Source organism: Suricata suricatta, chromosome 1 (genome assembly GCF_006229205.1).
Source record: "Suricata suricatta isolate VVHF042 chromosome 1, meerkat_22Aug2017_6uvM2_HiC, whole genome shotgun sequence".
NCBI lineage: Eukaryota > Metazoa > Chordata > Mammalia > Carnivora > Herpestidae > Suricata > Suricata suricatta.
This window is the reverse complement of record NC_043700.1, coordinates 80,747,635-80,769,262: the sequence shown is the minus strand read 5'-3', so window position 1 is coordinate 80,769,262 and position 21,628 is coordinate 80,747,635. Positions and strand designations below refer to the sequence as shown.

Here is a 21,628-nt window from a genome sequence, read left to right as displayed (position 1 = left end):
TTCCTAAGATTCCCAAAAGAAGGGAAAATTCCCCGTGTCCCCATACTCCCTTACTCTCCCCTGTAACTGTGGGCCCTCACCACCACCTGTCACAGTCTCTCCTTTGCTGTCCTGTCCACTACTCCTTGCAGTGTATTTAATATACTTTTATATCTTTATTTTGGCTTTAGGTGAATTCTTTCACCACCCGCATCACCAGCCTTCACCGGATCAGAGCGCCCCCACATTTGGTGTCCCCCGAATCATCCTATCGAGACACCCCACATAGAGAGAGGTATTATAGGGGACCAAATAGCACTTGACAGTGTTTGTTTGGACTTTAGTCCAAGATAGAATAACTGTCAAACTCATTTGGATCCTGTAGGGACTTCAAATAGTAGGGGCGCCTGGGTGGCTCAGTTGGTTAAGCATCCAGCTTCAGCTCAGGTCATGATCTCATGGTTCGTGGGTTTGAGCCCCGCATCGGGCTCTGTGCTGACAGCTAGCTCAGAGCCTGGAGTCTGCTTCAGATTCTGTGCCTCCCTCTCTCTCTGACCCTCCCCTGCTCACACTGTCTCTGTCTCTCAAAAAAGCAAAACAAAACAAAACCCCACAAATAGTAATTAATCCTACACAGTTCACTGGCTTTTTATGCTTAGACCCTTTTGCCCAGGAGATTTTTCTGAATGCCATCTTCAAATGGCTAATTTTGTTGCTGTTGTTATTAGCACTCAACAGTCTTTTACGACATTAGTGGCACAGGTAAAAGACACATGGAATATGTCATTATTCCAAGCACTATTGTGTGTTTCTGGCATCACCATACCTACTTAAATTACGTGGCTATATCTAGAAAATGGCAGGGCATCAGCTTGGCATTCCATACCCCTCCTGAACCACTCCATTCTTTTTCTTTTTTTTTATGTTAATTTATTTTTGAGTCAGAGAAAGAACAAGATGATCCGAAGTAGACTCTGGTTACTGGCTTATGACCATTTAAATGTGCAATATTGCCCTGAAGTAAAAACCTAAATTCTTCCCCCATGGTCATATAAACCAAGAAACTTGTTTTTGTTTTTAAGAAACTTGTTTTATTTTGTTGAAAGGCAAGGCATGGGGGTGGGGGCGCCTGGATAGCTCAGACGGTTGAGCCTCCGACTTTGGCTCAGGTCATGATCTCGAGGTTTGTGGGTTCGAGCCCCGCATCGGGCTCTGTGCTGGCAGCTTAGAACCTGGAGCCTGCTTCTGATCCTGTGTGTCCCTCTCTCTCTGACCCTCCCCTGCTCATGATCTGTCTCTGCCTGTCTCTCAAAAATAAATAAATGTTAAAAAATTTAAAAAAAGAAAAAGGAAGGAAAGGCATGGGGTTTAGACTGTTCAGCAAGAGAAATGAACTGTGAATTAGTCCTAATGCGAGATGCTACTTGGTCATGGGTGTGATGTAACTCCTCAAGGGACCTCTGACCTCAGGGGGATACGAATTCCATTCTATTTGAGAACTTTGTTGTGCAGCTTCCTCTTTATCACAACCTTTTTTCCCCGTTATTACCCATATGATATCAGCGGTAGTTCAGATCTTAATTCGCTCCTTTTAGGTTGTGGGGTTTGTTTTCATTGGAGCCCAACATCATGCCGGCAAACCGGCTCTCTAGCGCCACCATCAGGAACTTTTTGAGCAAAAATATCCCAGTGGTCGCCACAAGGCGGCAGTATTATTTACATCTTATTCAAAGCTTCTAATTTGCTTGTATTCTGGCATCAGAAACTTGTAAAATTATCTGTGGATGTATTAGAATCGTAAGGTGTCAGAGCATATGTAGGACACTGCCCATTATATATTTTTCATAGTTTCCCAAATAGTTCATAAAGGTATTGTGCTTTTTTTTTTAATTGGCAGAGTCCTGGAGAGAGAGTTATTTCTTATTTACTATTCATAGAATACCTCTGGTAGCCCAAAGTTATGCTGAGAAATCTCACTGGTTGTGATAAGTGCTGAATTGTATCTGGGTTGATGAACCATTAGGGTAGTCGTATCTGCCATTACTTATCTCAAATCTTCTCAATTCCTTCCTCCAAAGGGTGAATGGTCATAATGTCATCAATACAATAAATTAGCTTCATTTTGATGGTGGCCATATCTAAATCCAATCTCATCAATTGTGGCAGTGAATTGAAGAGGTCCGATGTCTTGGGGAAGGACCCTACACAGATATTACATTCCTCCTCATGGATAAGCAAACTGTACCTGATTTCTCCGAGTGGGATCTGAGAACCGGCTGAAATGATCACGAAAACTACCAGTCCCAGTTAGCTTGTTGAACCTCTTACAGTTTTCACAATGTCTGGCACAACAGACACTTGTTTCGGTTTTTGTTCTTTTAAAAATATATATTTATTTCTTTATATTGAGGGGGGAGGGGAAGAAAAAGAAGAAGAGAGTGCTCTGTGTAGTAAGCACTGAGCCCAACATGGGGCTCAATCCCACAACCATATGATCCTGACCTGAGCCAAAATCAAGAGTCGGATGCTTATTAAGCAACTGAGCCACCCAGGCGCCCCCAGACACTTATTTAAATCATGGGAACTACTTCGTTGAAATCGTGATAGTTAATACGTTGTTTTCAAGACCCTTCTTTTTTGGTGCTCAGTCACAGAAGATTAATACAAAGCCTTAGTGGAGATTAGCTCTTCTGCTCTCATTGGCCAATAAAAGGTGAGATTTTCTGTGTCCTTCCAGAATCTGAAACTGCCCGATATTTACTACAAAGGAAGGTTTGGGCCATTCTCAGGGCTTTCATTTTGCATGTTCAGTTAAAATTACACAAAGGGCAGACTTCTCTGTCTCTTAAAACCTTTTGCCTTTAAGCTGGTAGTGACAAGGACCGTCATCACATCCAATCTAATTATATATTCAGGTAAAGTCAAGAACTGGATAGTTCTTTCTTTCTTAATTGTTCATCTTTAGCTTCATGGTGATTCTGGTGCTACCTATCCCAACATTTTCGCATGCACCAATTGCCTTTCCAGCACCCTGTTAGCGCTATGCTACATACTGTATCACCATTCAGTAATCCCCCAAAGGTATTCCACTATCCCCTGCGGCTCAACATTAACAATATCACACAATCTTGGGCCTCCTACCAGGGCTCAAATGAAGATTTTGTGACCCTCAAGTTAATGGTCATTTTCTCCCGCAGCCTTAATAGATGAATTAAAATCACCATCCTGTGGTAAACACTCCTTACTTCCCTACTTCTCTTTAGCATCATTGGCTTTAAGCTCTTGCAGGCTGGATCACTGGAACAGAGCTGATAGGTTAACTTATGCAAGGTGGATGCAGGGGTAGATTTCCCTCATCTCAGCCATTACTACCAAATGTGCTAACGAACCCCTTGTAGGTCCAGTTTCCTGCTTCTCTATTCCCTCTCACCCTCCCTTCTTTTTAAAACAATCATATAAGTCATTTGACCTGATTCAATGTTTATGGAGCTGATTCAGTGTTTATTTCCTTTGTTCTGGTCACCACGTTCACGCCAGTGCATTAACTTAATTGTGAATAGTTTAAACTTTCTTTTCATTGGCAAAGCTCACTACTGGTAGTTATGAGAAACAATCTGCTTTGGCCTTCTGTATATTTCCTTGTTCTCCCACTAAAAGAATCAGATGGGGAAATATATACATATATATATATATATATATAATTAGGGGGTATTCTCCCCCTAATTACAGTGTCTAAAATAGCATTGAAAATAGTTTTAGGGAAAATAAAATAGTTTTAGGGAAGTAGAACAAAAATCATAAAACCTTAACATTTTTAATGCTTCCACAGAGATACTCCATTTCACTCTTAGTGAAAGGAGTAAATAATATTTCTTCTCACTATAAATTTGCCATATTCCAGACCTCACAAACTCCAAAAGGGGGCACTGAGATTTAATTTGAGTCCTTTAGGGATCAAATGCTGAACACTGCAACAGGCTGTTGATTAACAGTCATGCCAAACAACCTGTCCATTAAGCAGTTTCTAAAAATTTTTTTATGTTTATTTACTTTTGAGAGACAGAGACCGAGACCTAGCATGAGTGGGGGAGAGGCAGAGACAGAGGGAGACACAGAATCTGAAGCAGGCTCCAGGCTCTGAGCTGTCAGCACAGAGCCTGATGTGGGACTTGAACCCACAAACTGAGAGATCATGATCTAAGCCAAAGTCAGACACTTAACTGACTGAGCCACCCAGGTGCCCCGTGCAATTTCTGAAATCAGTAGCACCTGATTGTTTAGTATGAGAATCCAAGAAAACAGGGATTCCTCAGTACTACTCGAAAATATACCCAAACACCCTTACACTGTAGTCTTTGTTTTCCATGTAGGTGATTTGATAGGGCCGGGTGGGGCACACAGCTTAGTTCAGAGATCTAAGCAGGTTCCACCTTCTCCTTAAAGCCAGATTCTAATCTCAATACCATTTAGCCAGCCATAATGAAAAAGAAAACCAAAGAGAATAAGAGAGAAAGAGAAAAGGCCAATCTTTCTGAGAGACAAGAAGGGCTTAATATATCTTCCAGTTACATGTAAGTGAACTAGTGGAAAAGAGAAAAGGCAATCATATGCACATGACACTTTAATGTACAATGACCTTGCTTCCAATAAATGCAGTTCCATCAACTTTTCAGGTTCTAACCAAACAGGTTTCCGTTACTTTCTCTTGGAGAAAAACATGGACAGAAGTGGGCCGAGGGGCAGCATGGAGATAAGGCAACAGTTCCTCTAAATGCCCTGCTCTCAGCATAGCAAATTTAAAAGGTACAATGATTGTAGATAATTGTACTACAGGATTATGTCACTTTAAATCATATAAAGATCTTGTGTGATAATTGGGAGAGCCTTGAAATAGAAGTTTGTTTCTACTTCTTAACTTGCCAAATTAGCTGTGTACTTTGCCTTTTTGAATCTTTTTATGTGCAATAAAAAGTATGCATTGAGATGACCTTTAAGTTCCCTTCAATATCTAAGATTCTATGATTTTATTGTATAGTAGATGGCCAGATTTCATAGCCAAATTGATTGTTGGTTGCTTTCATGGAGCAGAGATGATGGCTTCAACCTTCACATGTCTAATTTCTTACAATTGAGTACTTTTTAAAAAATATGTTGATTGAAGTCTGGGAAAGTGTGTATTGCTGTTTCAACTTGTGTTAACAAAGGGATGCAGGGACGATACAAACACACACTGCATTAAACATTCCTGGAGGTATAAACAAAAAACTGGTTGATTTTGAGAAAAGGGGCAGAGGGATCAGGACTTGTGGGTGGGTCCGGTAAGTCATTTCTCAATGGAAGTTGTCCTTTGAACTAATATTCTGCTCTCCCCTTGTCCTTTCTCCTCCAGCCATAACGGCCTTCTTGCTATTCCTCCAATTTATGAAATATATTCCTGGTTTAGGGCCTTTGCACTTGCATTTCTAGTGCCTGTAATATTCCTCTACAGAAACTCATAGGTTTAGGACAAAGTTCAAATTCCTTTTCTCGACATATAGAACTCTCCTTTTTTTGCCATACTGTATTAGCCATGGGCAAGTCATGAAACGTAAATACTGTTTCCTCATTATAAAGTAGGACTATCAATAATTACTTCGCAAGATTAAGATTGAGGTAGGTGAAAGCGCTTTTGTAACCTCGGTGCTCTGAAAGTTACCAAAAGTACCCTGTTTCTTCCGCGCGTGGAGTACACAGTTTCAATCAGCGGAAATGACCGGTTAAAGGCGAGAAAAACCTTCAGAGCTGCACTTTGAGACCAACCTTTGGCGCTGGACTTGCCTCCAGGCAGCCGTTGCCAGGGAAACCGCTGGGCGTCTGTAGAATCCGAGCACGCACGCCGGCGATTCAGCGCCCCCTCTTTTAGCGTTCGCAATTGGTGGAGCTCGGACCAATCGTTGTGGCCGGAGGGGCGGGGGCGGGCAGTGTCCCGGGAAAGGCGTTCTCGCGGCCTCCCCCCCCCCCACTTCCGGGTCGCGGTGCTTGCAGGGAGCGCTCCGCGAGTAGCGTCGTTTCCGTTGCCGGCTGTTTGCAGTTGGGGAAACCGAGGCAGCTCCAGCGTTTCCCCCTAGTTCTTCCGCTCCTGTGAGGTGGCTGCTGTTTCTTTTCCTCTCGCCCCGCGCTGCTTCGGTGCGGCTGCGCTGAGGGCGCGCGGGGTGCTTGAGCCCCTCGGTGTCCCAAGGAAAACCGTGGGGTGCCCAGGCCGGCGGGGCTTTGTGCGAGCCGTACCTTCCCACTCGCGGCCAGCGCGACCTGGGCTCGGCCAGGCTCCGGAAGGGGGGGCTCCGCGCAGCCACTCCCCGAGGTCTGGGGAGCTCAAGCGCCTCGAGGCTTGTGTTCCCTGCGCTTGGCAGTTCCTGTTTCTTTTGTCCTGTTGAGCGGGGACTAGTTAGAGTCATTTTATAGTAACAGTTCAGCCGATCTCTGATGGTGGGCGCTGCTTCTGCACTGGCCTGCGGGGATTTCAAATTTGACAGTCCCACAGACCGTAGTCTAGAGATGATGTATCTATGGGAATGTTGAAGGCAGGAAGGAGATCAGCGTTTTTATTTTAAAGTAGCTACTCGTAGTCCCTCCCGCCCCCGCTTCATATAGGAGCGCAAGATTTTTCTAATGGCATGAAGATTAGTTTTTGTTGAGGGTGTAGTTTTTTTACTATTCTTAGTATTTCTGCCTTTCACCTGTTGGGTGAAAATCAATTATTAGCCAAGGTGTGATCTACGTTGTGCTCAACTTAGATACTTCAATTTGTAAGCCATATGTAGTGTTTTTGCTGGAATCCCCTGACTCTGGGACGGATGTAACTAGAATTATACAGAGGGGTTAAAAGAACTCTTCTTCATACAAACAATTCAGAAAATAAGGCATATTTGATTTAATTGTTGCTAAGTTGAGTCCCTTTTGTTCTTGAACTGTTGAGCCCCATTCTCAAAGATGAGAACATAGGGGACTTGAATCTAAGTAAGTAGTTTGATTTTTACAGTTAATTCCTGAAAAGTGATAAATTGGCCTTTGACCATACATCATTTAATTGATCTGAATGGTACTTATTACATCTGTGATTGTTTTCTTACATGCCTAAATACTGCTACAAAGTTGACCCAGTAGAATAACATCATAGGTATAGGTTGGGATTTGATGAGTTGGATAAATTGTAAAATTTTTTTTCCATTTTAAAATCGAATTTAAAGTCATTAAATCTGTCATATATTTCCTTCTCCAGGAAACAATGTTTATTTCTTTGTGGGAGTTCTTCTATGGGCACTTTTTTCGATTTTGGATGAAATGGCTCCTACGACAGATGACCGGAAAGTGTGAATTGCAGCGAATTTTTGATACCTATGTAGGTGCACAAAGGACACACAGGATAGGTAATGTTATTTGGAAAAGGGTGATTAACTCTGAATGAAGATTTTTTTCTCATATTCATAGTGACAGTTACACTCACCTTAGTTTTTTAATCTTTGGAATCTGGATTTCAATGATTCCAGCTCTAAAACTGTATTATTTAATAGAAAAAGAAACCTTATTATTCCACTCCTGTACAAAGAATGATCTTCTCTGGCTTGTAAAATTGATAACTTTTACCTCAGATTAGAGTTGCAACCTATTTTCCAGAGAAGATTTCTATATTTCTATGCCCTTTGAAATTTTCACTTAACTGGTGGGGAAGACTGAGTGTCTGAATTTTTATAGTCAGCATCTTTCACCAGTCTTCTAGTAGCTTACGTAATTCACAAAAGAACAGTAAGAGGTATCTAGTGATCCCAGGTAAAGATTATTGCATTCAGAGTCTGCACTGTCCAGTGTTATAGCCAGCAGCCACATGTGGTTATTGAGCCCTTGAAATGCGATTAGTGTGAATTAGGATGTGCAGAAGTATATAATATACACTGGGTTTCAAAGCCTTTATATGAAAAAGGAATATAGAAAAATCTCAATAATTGTATTATATGTTGAAATGGTATTTTGGATATATTGGGTTAAAGTATATAAAATTTTACGTGTTTCTTTGATTATAATGTGGCTACTGGAAATTTTTTTAAAGCACACATGTGGCTCATTTCGGCTTGCCTTATTTTTCTGTTGAACAGTGGTGCTCTATTACCTTGGAAAATTCATCAGCTTTCAATGCTTAATTGAAAATATTGCTTTAAATTAGAACACGGAGGAGAGAGAAATATGGTTGAGGTCATCACTGTGACCAGAGTAAGGGAGACCAGGAATTGGTTACAGTTCATGTTCACTGTGTTAAGGGGAAAATCATGACTTAACCAAATCCTCCTTTGTGTTGAACAAGTGTGCTTTGACCAAGAAATCCACCTCTGTGAGATCTGGGGGAGTGGGTGTTGGTATCCAAGGCAACTTGGGAAGGAGGAGAGAAGTAAGGAGGGAGTAAGCCTCAGGGCAGCTGGATGATTGAAGTTTAATTACTTCCCTGGTTTTTCCACAATTTTGTGGCTGACTTCAATTACTGCCTGCTCTTTTGATTTGCCCTTTTGGCTGCTCTAAGAACAAAGTACCTCTTGATAAGAAATCTTAACAGTAATGGTTTATGTTTTGTAGTATGGGGGAAGAGCATATTAAGGCATTAATTTGTAGCAAAACTATTTGTCTTGAATTTTTCAAATTGCTGAGAATAAAGAGCGTGTTAAGACATGTACCAGAAAAAATGTTAAATAGTCTAGTAAAAATGTTCTAGTCATTCTTGAAACAAAAGACATGAATGGAGAAGCTATTTTTCTATTTGTCTGTTAGAGGATAGTTACCCAAGTAACCTAAGTCTCTTCACTTTTGTCCCTTTGTTGTAGGATTCACGTGCTAGCTCTCAAATCTAAATGCTTCCTCCATAAGGCTAACAAATGAAAAAAAAAATGTAGTAGAGAGTACTTTCCTTACGTATTATTTAGATGAGGTTCTGGGACCCAAGGAATTGTGAGGCAGCCATGAATGAGTTTGCAGTATTTAGTAGACACCTGGGGGTTTGCATAGAAACACAGGATCCTGGGGAAAGTAGGCCAGACTCCCCTCTTTGGCCCTGGTGGGTTGTGTTTGATTGAGGGGCTTGGAATCATATAGTTCTCTCTAAGGATAAAAGTTTTAAATGTTTCCTGTGTGATTCATGTAGAAATTTTACCTTCTAAACTATTAACTTATTCCTGGCTTGATATTTATTCTAGTTTTTATAGAGTAATTCACAAACAGCATATAAGTGGTAACACTCTTTTTTTTTTTTCTTTCAGAGAATTCCTTGACATACTCCAAGAATAAGGTAGGATTATATCCTACAGTTGTGAGATCGAGCTCCCCGAGGGGCTCCTCGTTGGCGCAGAGCCGACTTGAGATTCTCTCTTTCCCTCTCACTCCGCTCCTTGCTTGCTCGCATACTCTCTCTTTCTTTCAAAAAAAGAAGTAATGTTTTATTTTTGACACATTTTCTTTATGTTAGTATGCTACTTGTGCACAAAGAAGGTATTTGAATGAGGTTTTGCTGTTTATTTTGCCTCAAAATTGGAGAGCCTTTGAAAAAGTAAGTTCTCAAGAGATAAACCTCATAAACTGTTTTTAGGATAGATTCTTCTGTAGGAGAAAAGCAAGCAATTTTGGATAATTATAAAAAACTGTATCATGTGTATTTTTACCTAAAATAAGTCATACGTCATGCTATTCATTAGTTAGCTTTTGTTGTGTGACAAACTTCTAAAATCTCAGGGGCATATATAATAATACATTGTTTATTTCTTGCACATGGTCTGTGGGCCAACTGGAGAAGCTCTTCTTCAAGTTGGTCCCAAGTTCAGGTCAGTTCCAATTGTGTCATTATGAAACGTAGGTTGAAAATGTAGTGGATACCTGGAGAATGCTCCTCATGCAGTGGATCATTGAATATCCAACCACACAGATGTATTTTAAGTTTCTTTCTGTCATGTCTATTAACATCCCATTTGCTAAAGTAGGTTACATAGCCAAACCCACGTCAAAGAGTAGAGAAACAACACTGTGCTCACTATAAAGCCATGGTCAGCATGTGAGTATATAATTTAATTATAGGGGAGTGAAAAATTGGGACCAATAATTCAGTCTACTATATGCTGTACTTTTCTATAGTAGTTCACAGTTTTTTCTATATATATAGATTTTTGGTGTGGCAAAGGTAGAGTATGAGTCATCTAGATCATTGCTTGAAAGCCCATAGTAGATCACAGCCAGCATTAACAACAAAAGGAATAGAATAGAATAGAATCAAAAAAACATTGGTCATAATAAGGTTAAGTATTGTTCCATGAAATTCCAATATTTGTTATCTGTGTGTGTGCATCTGTTTATATTTTAGATATCCATAGGTATGTGTGTACTTGGTCATGGTGTACAATGTGGATAAAAAAGTCAAAAACTGTCAACTTGCTATTGTCTAGTGATATTGATAAGAGTTACCAATTTGTACCAGAAAGTAAATGGACATTGTTGAATGTTGCAAGCATATCTGTTATGTTCAGGAAAGTGACCTATAGATTAAGTGCTTTACTGATGAATTGCTGCCTTTTTTTATGAATGGTCATGGTAAGAATAACTCATGTACACGACCATATATTGAGGAACAGGAATATGGAGTCCTACTCTTTTGTTCTGAATCCTAGATAGTGATAAATAGTCTTCTTCTCTTTTAATGAGAATGTAGGGTTCTAAAAAGTTAATAAGCTGCTGGTTCTAAAAATTTATTTTTACCTTATCCACCGATATGGTTCCTTCCATTAATTGAAACTTAGGATGCAGTTTCACAAAGTGACTATCAAAACTTGTGGAAGAAACTCAAGACAAGTTCCGAAACTAGCTGCTTGGTGTGTAACCATTGTTACTATAACTGATTGTAACAACAGTTTTGGTCACGGATTTTACTAACAGGATTTTATGTGTAGTAAAGTCATGCCAAACTTATGTGGGACCTTACCTAAGATTTTACTTTTTAAGAACTCTGGTGCCTTGGTCAAATCCTTGACCAAAAATTGGAGTGCCGCCTAGCATTCCACTAGGGTGTTTGGGAAATACAAAAGAAATAAAGACCAGTGTTGAATATACTTACGAATAGGCCGTTAGCGAAAATATAGGTAAAATAGAGGCTGAAGTGTTCAGGAACTTTAAGGTGGGGTAATGAGTTCAAGAGCAGTATAACGTTTATCATTTTTTTATCTGATGTACTGACTATGAAAAGTCCACTTGAAAAATAAAGATTTGTACTGTTACAGTTTTATTATTAAAAAGTAGAGATTGCTAATGGTGTTATGTAGGGCATACTAAAAAAAAAAAAGGATGGATGGTCAACAAATGTATAGTTACTGAATTAAATCACAGAAGCTTTGTTTTCTTGAAGTTTTAAATCAGAAATAAACTGGTAATAAACCAGTTGAGGAAGTCTCATCAATTTAGACATACCATTTCTGGGATGCATTGCATCTCACTTATGTATTTCCAAGTACTTTGTAGAGTAAAATCAGATTCTGATTTTGCGACATTTCTGCTAACCTGATCTACCTTTTTATCTACATGAGAAAAGTCTATGTTCAAATCCTGATTTTATTATTTGCTAGTTGTTTGACTTTTGTGCACATTACTAATTTTCTTATTGTAAAAGGAGGTGTGAATACCCATGAGATTGTTTTAGGATTAGAGATATTAATATGAAAGCAGTTTAAGAGCATGCCTAGTACATACTAAGTATCCAACGAGTTGTAATTATTGGTAATATCAATGATAATGGGATTAGACCGATATACACTACAAGATTTTTAGAACTTTAAAATAAACATGAAAGCTTCTTAGGTATTTAAATACTCAAACATTACTGATGACTGCTGTGAATAAAAGTGAATTTAACCTACTTAGGCCAGTTTCCTAAAGCAGTGATAGAATGGTCTTAATGAGTTATGAACTATTTCATAGTGGAAATTCTTTTCTTGACTTTTTTTTTAATTAAAAAAAATTTTTTTAATGTTTGTTTATTTTTGGGAGACAGAAACAGAGGATGAGAGGGGGAGGGTCAGAGAGAGAGGGAGACACAGAATCCAAAGCAGACTCCAGGCTCTGAGCTGTCAGCACAGAGGCCGACAGAGGATTTGAACTCATGAACCGTGAGATCATGACCTGAGCCAAAGTCGGACACTTAACTGACTGAGCCACCCAGGCACCCCTCTTGACTGTTAAAAATTGAGTCTCATTTGCTAGTATTTTAGGCTAAGAACTACTTACTAATTATATATTAAGCTTTACTAAACTTTGGGATTTATAAATGACAACGGAAACTATTAGAACTTGAGGAGTCTAATTCAGTATTCTGCTAAGAACCAAATGGTGGCTGCTGTGGAATGTATGGTAATGTTACCAAGCTTCACTCTACTGAAGCATATACAAGTATTTGAAATATTTGACATTTAGGGAAAGAACACTTTGTCAATCTAACAGAGTTTTTGACTGGCTCCATTTCTTTTCTATTGCAACTGCTGTCTTAGCTTTTAAATAATAATGATAACATTCTAGCTATTGAATAATAAATTAGTTTTATGGCATCAGTTTAATTGTCTATGGGTCCATTGCTATAGTGATGCATATTTGCGTATTTTTTGGTCTCTAATTTTGCAAAAGCTAGACTTTTAAGTACCTAACCTTTAAGTATATAAGGTTGAACCACATAAGCACACTGGTTCAAAAACAAGATGTTCACACACTGTATACAAACACAAATGTATGTATAGTCCCCCCAAATTTGTTTGCATAGTGAAACTCACTGTTGATATTTGCTGCCTATGAATATGCGTTAAACATGTATTTTATAATCTATCAAGGTAGGTGTATATTGCTTTAATGTTCATCACATGTTTTCATAATAAAATTATAGGCATAAGCATATATAACTTTCCTTTACAAAATATATGATAAGTGATTCATATTTGTTCTCATACTATCAACTAGTTTTTCTTTAGTAAAAAGTAAATGATATTGGGAAAATGGTCTTTGGGTGCTTACATGGTTTGAGGTTAAAAAAAGAGAGTTTTAGAATTGCTGACCTCAGAAACTCTCTAAGTAGTATATAGTTCAGTACTATATACTACTAATATATCTTCAAAATGGTGGGGTACATGAGAACGTAGAAAATGTTGTGATGATTTATATTTATCCTCCATCCAGGCTGCTATTTTGTTTTTGATGAGGAAGCAGACCTACCAAAAAGGTAGAGAATAAGCCAGGGATTGACAGATGGATAAAAAAGTAAGAACCAATTAACTGAATATTGTTTCAAGAAATACACTTTAAATATAAAGACACAAAGACACAAACAAATAGAAAGGAAAGGATACACCATGCAAACAATAAGCATAAAAAAGCTATTGTGTCTTTGTTCCAGAAAATATAAATTTGGACTATTATTAGTGACTAAATATTTTTCTGTAATGATAAAAAGGTTAATTTATCAAGAAATATAACATATTAAAAATGTATGCACTTATTAACAGAGCTGCCAGATACTTGAAGAAAAATTGACTCAACTAAAGGGAGAAGTAGATGAATCCACAATTTTAGCTGGAAACAACACACTTCTCAATACTTGACAGTACAAAAAGACAAAAGAGTCAGAAAGGATATATGCCATTTGAACAACACCTTTAACCATCTTGACCTAAATGACGTTTATAGACTACTACACCCAACAAAAGCAAAATGCAGATTCTCAAGTACACATGGAATATTTATATAGATATATCAATACGTGATTCTTTAAGTCTCAGTAAGTTTCAAAGGCTTGAGCTTATACAGAATATGTTTTCTGTCTCCTATAGTACTGAGAAGGAAGAAAAGTATGACATCTAGAAAATTCCCAAATACCTGGAATTTAACCCATGAATTGGAAAGGAAGTCATAGGGAAATTAAAAAAAAAATTGAACTGAATGATAACATATCAAAATGTGGAGTACACCTAAACAGCTTTTAAAGGCCTTAAATTAATGATCTATGCTTATACCTTAAACTAGAAGAGAGCAAATTAAACCCAAAGTAAGGAAAAGAAGGGATATAATAAAAAGATAAATTAACAAAATGGTAAACAGACAAAAATAGGAAATAACAAACTCAAAAATTGATTCTTTGAAAAGATTTGATTCTTAGTGATATTAATAACCCTCTAGGAATACTGATCAAGAAAGAGAGAAAACCCAAATTACCAATATCAGGAATGAAAGAGGAAGCATCAGACTACAGATATTAAAGTATAAGGGAATACTATGAATTTATCCCAATAAATTCTGTAGCTTAGATGAAATGGACAAAGTCCTTGAAGAATACAATTTATCAAAACTAACACAAGAAATTTAAAAATATAAATATCCATATACTTAACAAATGGAATCTATAGTTAAAAAATTTTGCACTAAAAACTCTCCCTTACTAGTGAACTCTTATTAAACATTTACGAAGAAATAATACCACTATTAACATAAACTCCTAGAAAATCAAGTAGGAAGAAATGCATTTTGTGAAGCCAGTATGACCCTGATGCTAAAACCAGACAAGGATAGTATAATAAATGAAAATGACAAATCAGTATCCTTCATAAATACAGATGCAAAAATTCTTCATTAGCAAATTCATCCCAGTAATGCACAAAAAAGACAATACATCATGATTGAGTTTTCAAAATCAATGAATGTAATTCACCACATTAACAAAATAAATGAGAAAAATAAGATCATTTCAGTAGATACTGAAAAACTTTTGACAGAACTCAATACCCATTCATGATTAAAAAGCTAAACTAACTAGGCATAGGAGATTCTTCATCCGAATAGATGCAATCTGTGAAAAGCATGCAACTAACATTATATATGCTAATGAACTATTGAATGCTCCCACATCGAATTAGGGAAAAGGCAGGGATGGTTACTCTGATTTTAGTATTGTGCTGGAGGTCTTAGATGGTCCATAAGGAAAAGAAATCTAAAACATAAGATTAAAGAGAAAGAAAGAATGCTGTCTTTATTAACAGGTGGTAGAGTTTGTGAGTGCAGAGAACCCTAGGAAATCTATAAAAACTACTAGCATTATTAATAAATGAATTTATCAATGTCTCAGGACACCATCTGTTTCTATAACCAACAAACTTTCGGAAAACAAAAACAATAGCACCTACGGTAGCATTCAGAAACAAACACTTGATAAGTTTAATAAAAACTACAGAAGACTTCTGCACTAAAACTCCTTTTCCTAAGAAAAGTTAAAAGTAGAAAGATATATTGTAATCATCAAGTGGAAGACTCAATAGTGTTAAGATTTTAATTCCCAAATTGATCTCTGGATTTAGTTCAATTCCAGTCCCAGCAAGCTGTTTTTAAAGAAAAGTGACAAGCGCATTCTAAACTTTACATAGAAATATAAAGCGCAACTAATCTACTAAAAGAACAAAGTTAGAAGACAACACTACTTGAATTGAGAAGTTTCTAAGAAAGGCAAATAGATCAATATAACAGAAGAGAAATCAGACATAGACCACATGTAATTTCTTTTTTTGAGAGAGAGAAAGAATGTGTATATGTGCGTGTGTACAGGAATAGGGGAAGGACAGAAGGAGAATCCCAAGCAGGCTCCATGCCCGGTGTGGAGCCTGTCACAGGGCTAACAGATCATGACCTCAGCCAAAATCAGGAGTTGGATGCCTAACCAACAGCCACCCAGCCGCCCCATAGACCCCATGTAATTTTTAACAAGGATGCCAAAGCAATTCAGTGAGAACAGGGAAGTGTTCTTGATAAATAGTGCTAAAACAGATGGATATCCAAACTGAGGAAAGTCGGGGCTCAACTCCTATTTCCCACTGCACATAAAAAATAATTTGATACACACTTTACACCTGTGTTTAAAATTTTAAAGTTTCTCCAAATATTGGAGAATATCTTCCACCATGAGTTAAGCAAAGATTTCTGTTAGAGAAGATAGAGTGCTGCCATTTAAGAAAAAAAATGGAAAAATTGGACTTTGTCCAAATAAAAACTGCTTATCAAAGATGTCTTTAAAAAATGAATTGGCAAAAAAAAATGGATGAGCAAGCAACTTACTGAGAAGATATTTGCAGCACATATATCTGACTAGAAACTTGTATCTAATAAAGTACTTCAAGAATTCTAGTAAAAAGACAACACAGTTTTAAAAAGGGAAAAATCCTTGAATAGGCACATACATGTATATGTATATAAATGTGTGTGTGTATATATATATGTAATGTGTATATATAATTAAACATCATATATAATGCATATATACATGTATATAAATAGGCTGAGACTACCAAGTGTTGGTGAGCACCTATGGGAGATAAAATGTTACCATTACTCTATAAAAGTATAAAATGCTTTCCATTTTACTATGGAAAATGTTTTTGACAGTTTCTTTAAAAGTTAAACATATCCTATGTCTTAGCAATTCCACTTTTACGTATATAAGAGGAATGAAAACCTGTATTTACAAAACCATGATAAAGAATCTTTATGGCAACTCTATTCATAATCATCTAAAACTGGAAACAGTGCAAATACCCATCACCACAAGAATGAATAAGCAAATTCAGATCTATTCATAGAGTGGAAAATTACTTGACAGTTAAAAGGAACAAATTACTGTTAAAAGCGAGAATGTAGATGAATTCTAGGAACATTGAAAGAAGACAGACAAAAGAATACCTAATTTCTTACTTTGTTTTTTGTGCACACTACAAAGTTACGGTGACAGAAATCAGAGTAGTGGTTGCTTCTTGAAAGAATGGCTGATTGAGGAAGGGGCACGAGGGAACCTTCTGGGTTTGTGGAGATGTTCTACATCTTGATACAGATGTGTAATACTTGGGACTTGCATTTGTCAAAATTGATCAAATTGAGTACTATTCCTTTCACTGTATCTGTAATATACCTCCGTTAAAAACAAAAAGTCATTGTCTTTAAGTCATAAGTCTGCAGGAAAAAGTATTTGCTGAGAGACTAGACATTATTTCTAATCTGAACTCTAAGTTTAGGTAGGGCTCTAGCAAGTTCATTGAATCAGTTATTCATAATGTAAGAGTAAATAGGAGAGACAAAGCCCAGTGGCAAATGTATAAAACTAAATAAATATGCTGTAGTCCATGCTTTCTCACTGAGGTATGAACATAAAAGGAAGTAGCTAACTCCAGGGCTGAGGAAGGCTTCACAAAACAAGGTGATATTTGACTTGGTTTCTCATTTTAGGAGGCTAAGGATTCCTATCCAAGGTGAAGGTAGCCCTTTCATTAGTGCTAAGTTTTAAGCTTCAAGACATTTCCGATGGCCATATTACCTCAGGATTTGGCCACCTAGGCCTTGTTGACCGTATGTGTATCTTTACTGTTAGTCTTTGGTCATTTTCCTTTTAATTTTTTAATTTACTTTTGGGAGTCTTCTTTTTCTTTCCTTTTCTTCCTTTTAAATAATAGTATGCATTGCTGTAAATACCGTTTACTGAAACAGTTGCCTTCTCTCAGGTTTTTCTCTGTTAAATATCTCCATTTAACAATTATTTGTCACTTTAACGTGCAGGATATGAAAAGATGAACTAGATATAATCTCTGTCCTCAAAGAGTTTTCTAGTTAATATGTAAAATAACTATAACATAGAAAGTAGAATGCATCATGGAAAAGTATAGATAAATTATTATGGGGATTCCAAGAGAGGAGAGGTTAGTTCTACTTGAATAGAATCAGGGGAGGGTTCTTTGACCTGGTATGCGAACTACCTTAAAAGTGGGAAGTATTAATGTGTCAGTGATTGGGAAAGAGCGCTCCAGAAGAGAGGTCTGGGGTGTGCAGAGGCGTACCTCCAGGGATGGGAAGAGTATTTTGCCTGGAGTTAAAAGGGGCACCAGAGAGAATTTTGATGGTCGTTTACAGAGGGATGAGAGTTAAAAGTTTTTAAGGGTAAGAAAGAACTGAACTTGTTTGATTGGTCAAAGAAGGATCTAGGGCACTTGTATAGGACATATTATATAAGAAATCTGTTTTATATGCATAGACAAAAGACTAAGGATATCTGTTACCAGTGGCTGTGTCTGGTGGCCAATAATTACAAGAATATTTGAGTTCTCTTTTTGCTCTTTTGCATTTAAGTTTTTTTAACTTCTGCATTAAAATTTTTGTACATATATTTTTGTTACGTAATTATAAAAATTATATATCTGCTTCATGCACCCACTGTGGTGGTAGCTTATTTGCTAAGAACTAATCAGTTGAGAACCTATTGCTTCCCAATTGAAAAAGCCTTTATCTGATACATCATGCTGTCTCTCTTTTATGTATGTATGTGTGTGTGTGTGTGTGTGTATGGTTTTAGCCCCAGTGAAGCAAATTTGGTTTATTTTGCATTTTAATATATGCATTGTAAAGACTAAATGTAAAGACTCAAAACTTAACTGCTTTGTTTCAACTCTAAGGGATTTTCCTCATTCAGCTTTCTTTCACATGCATAGGTTTTGCAAAAAGCAACACTTGTTGTTCAGAGTGAAGTGGACAAATGTGTAGAAGATATAATGAAGGAAAAGAATATTAACCCTGAGAAGGATGCCAGGTATGCTGTCTTTACAGCGTTCTCTTTTATCACACGCTTGTACGGTGAGGTGTGGAGGTCCCACACAGTTAGTTGTAAACTAGGGGAGCTGAAGGCTTTGTAGAGATCATCCAGTTCAACTATGTGACTTCGCTAAATGAGGAATCGAGTAAATGATTTCTAAATAGACATATGAACCACGTGCTATGGAAGACATTACTATATTGTGATAAGAAGATATGATTTTTTAAAATAATAATTTTATCATTTTCAGTTTTAAAATCTGCATGAAGGCATGCTTACTGCAGATATCCGGTTATAAACAGCTCTATTTGGATGTAGAGAGTGTGAGAAAAAGGCCATATGATTCTGATAACCTCCAACATGAAAAGCTGCTTCTCAAGGTAAAATTTTGTTTTCAGTGTTTGGAGTTATTGGACATTGGAAAAATAAAGCAGGCTCGAGCTAGTAAGGATTGTGTGCAAATTCTAGAGGCTTATCCAGGCATCCCATTTCTTTGCCCCTTGTTATTGTTGGTGAAAGATTTTGAGTTAACTGTTTTTATAATTTTCTGGTAAGCCTTGTTAAAATAGATTCAGATAAGTTTTATTTTAATGTTTTTAATTCCAAAATAAATTATAAGCTTTATGATTTAATTTATAATATAAGAGATATCTTTTTAACTGAAAAGTATGAGTCCAAAAGCTTCAGATGTTCCCTTGACTTTTTGTATAAATTGCTCATTTAAGTTAGGCATTTTTTTTAGCTTACTTTCAAATTGTGAACATGGATGTCCCATTTCATATTATTATGTCAAATATTTTAGGATTTATGGAATGTGAATTGCCAAATAATACCACCACAGATTTAAAAATTAAGAAAGTAATAAAATTTACTTTGCATTTTCCCATTTCTTATTTCTAAAGTTTAAATACATAAGACTGGTTAGAGGTCAAAATTAGAGATTAGTAAACCTGGAATAAGCTTTCCAGATCATCTAGGCTAGCATCTACATTTTAGGTTTAGGGATGAGGTTCTAAGGCCCAGAGGAGACAAAATAATTGCTTTAGGCCCAATTTCATTTTTAATGGTTAAAGTCAAAGAAAATAGTGCATTGTACTTGGGAGTTAGGAGTTTGTTACAGCTAAAAACACTGTAGAAAGAGACATTGACAGTATCGAAGTAACAGTAAGAGACAAGTTAAAAAAACAAAAACCAACCTGTTTTTCAGAGTATAAATATATACTTCACTTAATTTTAAAATTAAAAATAAAACTTGATTTTGTCAAATAAGGATAATGAAAATATGTACCTCAAAGGGCTGTTGGTGTAGACTGAATTTGTATATTTAAAGTTATAGAAAAAAACTTAAAAACTAAAAATAAAAAATAAAGTTGTAGAATGGTGCCAGGCACTCACTGCGGGTTGGACACCACTTATATGCTCATTGTTAATCATTACTCCCTTACCTTCTGACTCTTCGTACATAATGCCTTCCCTTTAGAAGGGGTAAGATACAGATCCTAGCATTGTAGTCAAGGGAATTTTTATCTTAGTGATTCATCATGAAAGTCAGTTTTAGAGGTAAAGAACCAGTTGGTGGCAGTGAACCATCCAGCCACAGCACAGACTCAGCAGTCTCTGTGAGTAAAGAGTTAAGTAGGTACGTGTTTTTTTAAGTGAAGTTTAAGAACCACCTTACCTAAAGTTAACCAGCATCTTAATATTTAGAATTTAAGGTTCTTCTTTTGCCCTATGAAGTCAGAATCACCAGAGATGGAACTCAGCAGTTTGATATTTGTGCATTTTGTTTTACTTTATTTAATTTTTAATTTTTTAAGTTTATTTATTCATTTCGAGACAGACAGAGCAAGTGGAGGGGGGGCAGAGGGAGAGGGAGAGAGAGAATCCTAAGCAGGCTCTGCATTGTCAACACAGAGCCTGGTGCAGGGCTCAAACTCAATGAAACATGAGACCATGACCTGAGCCGAAACCAAGAGCTGGACACTTAACCGAGTGAGCCACCCATAATCAAACCCCTTGCCAAACTCATGGAGAGATGCCAGTATGTTAGTAAAAGGAGAAGAGACCAGATAAAATCTAATGTAATGCCTGGATTAGCTTCAGGACCAGAGTCCTGACCCTGTCTTAAAGTAAGGTTACAAGTCTTCACATTCAATTTTAGGTGACAGGATACTACTTTCATTAGGAATCCTTTACTCAAACAGTGCCTGAAATGGTAGTGAAATGGAAAAAAATGCAAGTATTTCTGTTCTGCAAATATTCACAAACTTCTTAATAAGTTTTGTAAGTCTGTTTTGTTTGCTGACTTTTGTGGTATCCTTAGAAAAGGATCAAATGTTTTAAACTTTATTTTGCATTGGTTAATTTGTTGCTGATATTTGATTTCTGTTTTTAAATCCTCAGTCTTAATTAAGGAACATATTTCCTTAAAACCAAGCCATTTTATGTTTTTCTTTTAAAGTTATGAAAATATGTAAAATAATGATCATACGGATTGAAATACTAGCAGTCTTGTCTACGGCCATACCACCCTGAACGCACACCCAATCTCATCTGATCTCAGAAGCTAAGAGGGGTCGGGCCTGGTTAGTACTTGGATGGGAAATACTAGCAGTCTTATTTCTTCATGATTCCCTCCTTGTCTCCCTCCTTCTGATTAGGGACTAATCACGCCCCATTAGAATGGAGCCTCCCTAAGTATTTAGTGTTTGAGGCAAGGACCAAGTACCTAGTACTGTTTTTCTTAAGGAGGCAGTTTACCAGTGCTGGTATATATATATGACTTAGTAAATAAAGGTGCTTCATTGTTTTAGGTTTCTGTATACTTGATACTTTTTCAAAATCTATTGTTCTTCATATCAGTCTTTTAAGTTGGACTAAGTATGCTGCATTTTTTAGGATAATTGAAAAGTCCTCTAAGTATGGTTTTTGTTGAACGTATAATTTATCTACAAAACCTGTGGAAAGCATCTTACTTAATTCATATCACCTCTGAGAATA

General features: G+C 37.0%; 1 protein-coding gene across 3 annotated transcripts in view; it reads left to right on the top strand.

Moving 5' to 3' along the window:
- Positions 1 to 5,951: 5,951 nt before the first annotated feature.
- ELMOD2 (ELMO domain containing 2) overlaps positions 5,952 to 21,628 on the top strand; it is a 29,379-nt gene continuing 13,702 nt past the window's right edge. Inside the window, exons 1-5 of one of the 3 annotated variants that reach the window (XM_029940768.1) lie at positions 5,952 to 6,099; positions 7,238 to 7,385; positions 9,258 to 9,286; positions 18,528 to 18,625; positions 18,879 to 19,008. In XM_029940768.1, the coding sequence (XP_029796628.1) occupies positions 7,244 to 7,385; positions 9,258 to 9,286; positions 18,528 to 18,625; positions 18,879 to 19,008 (399 nt within the window). In that variant the 5' untranslated portion in view covers positions 5,952 to 6,099; positions 7,238 to 7,243. Of the gene's footprint in view, positions 6,105 to 6,125; positions 6,145 to 7,237; positions 7,386 to 9,257; positions 9,287 to 18,527; positions 18,626 to 18,878; positions 19,009 to 21,628 lie in introns of those variants that run through there. The other 2 variants (XM_029940756.1, XM_029940761.1) reach the window with 2 other exon arrangements.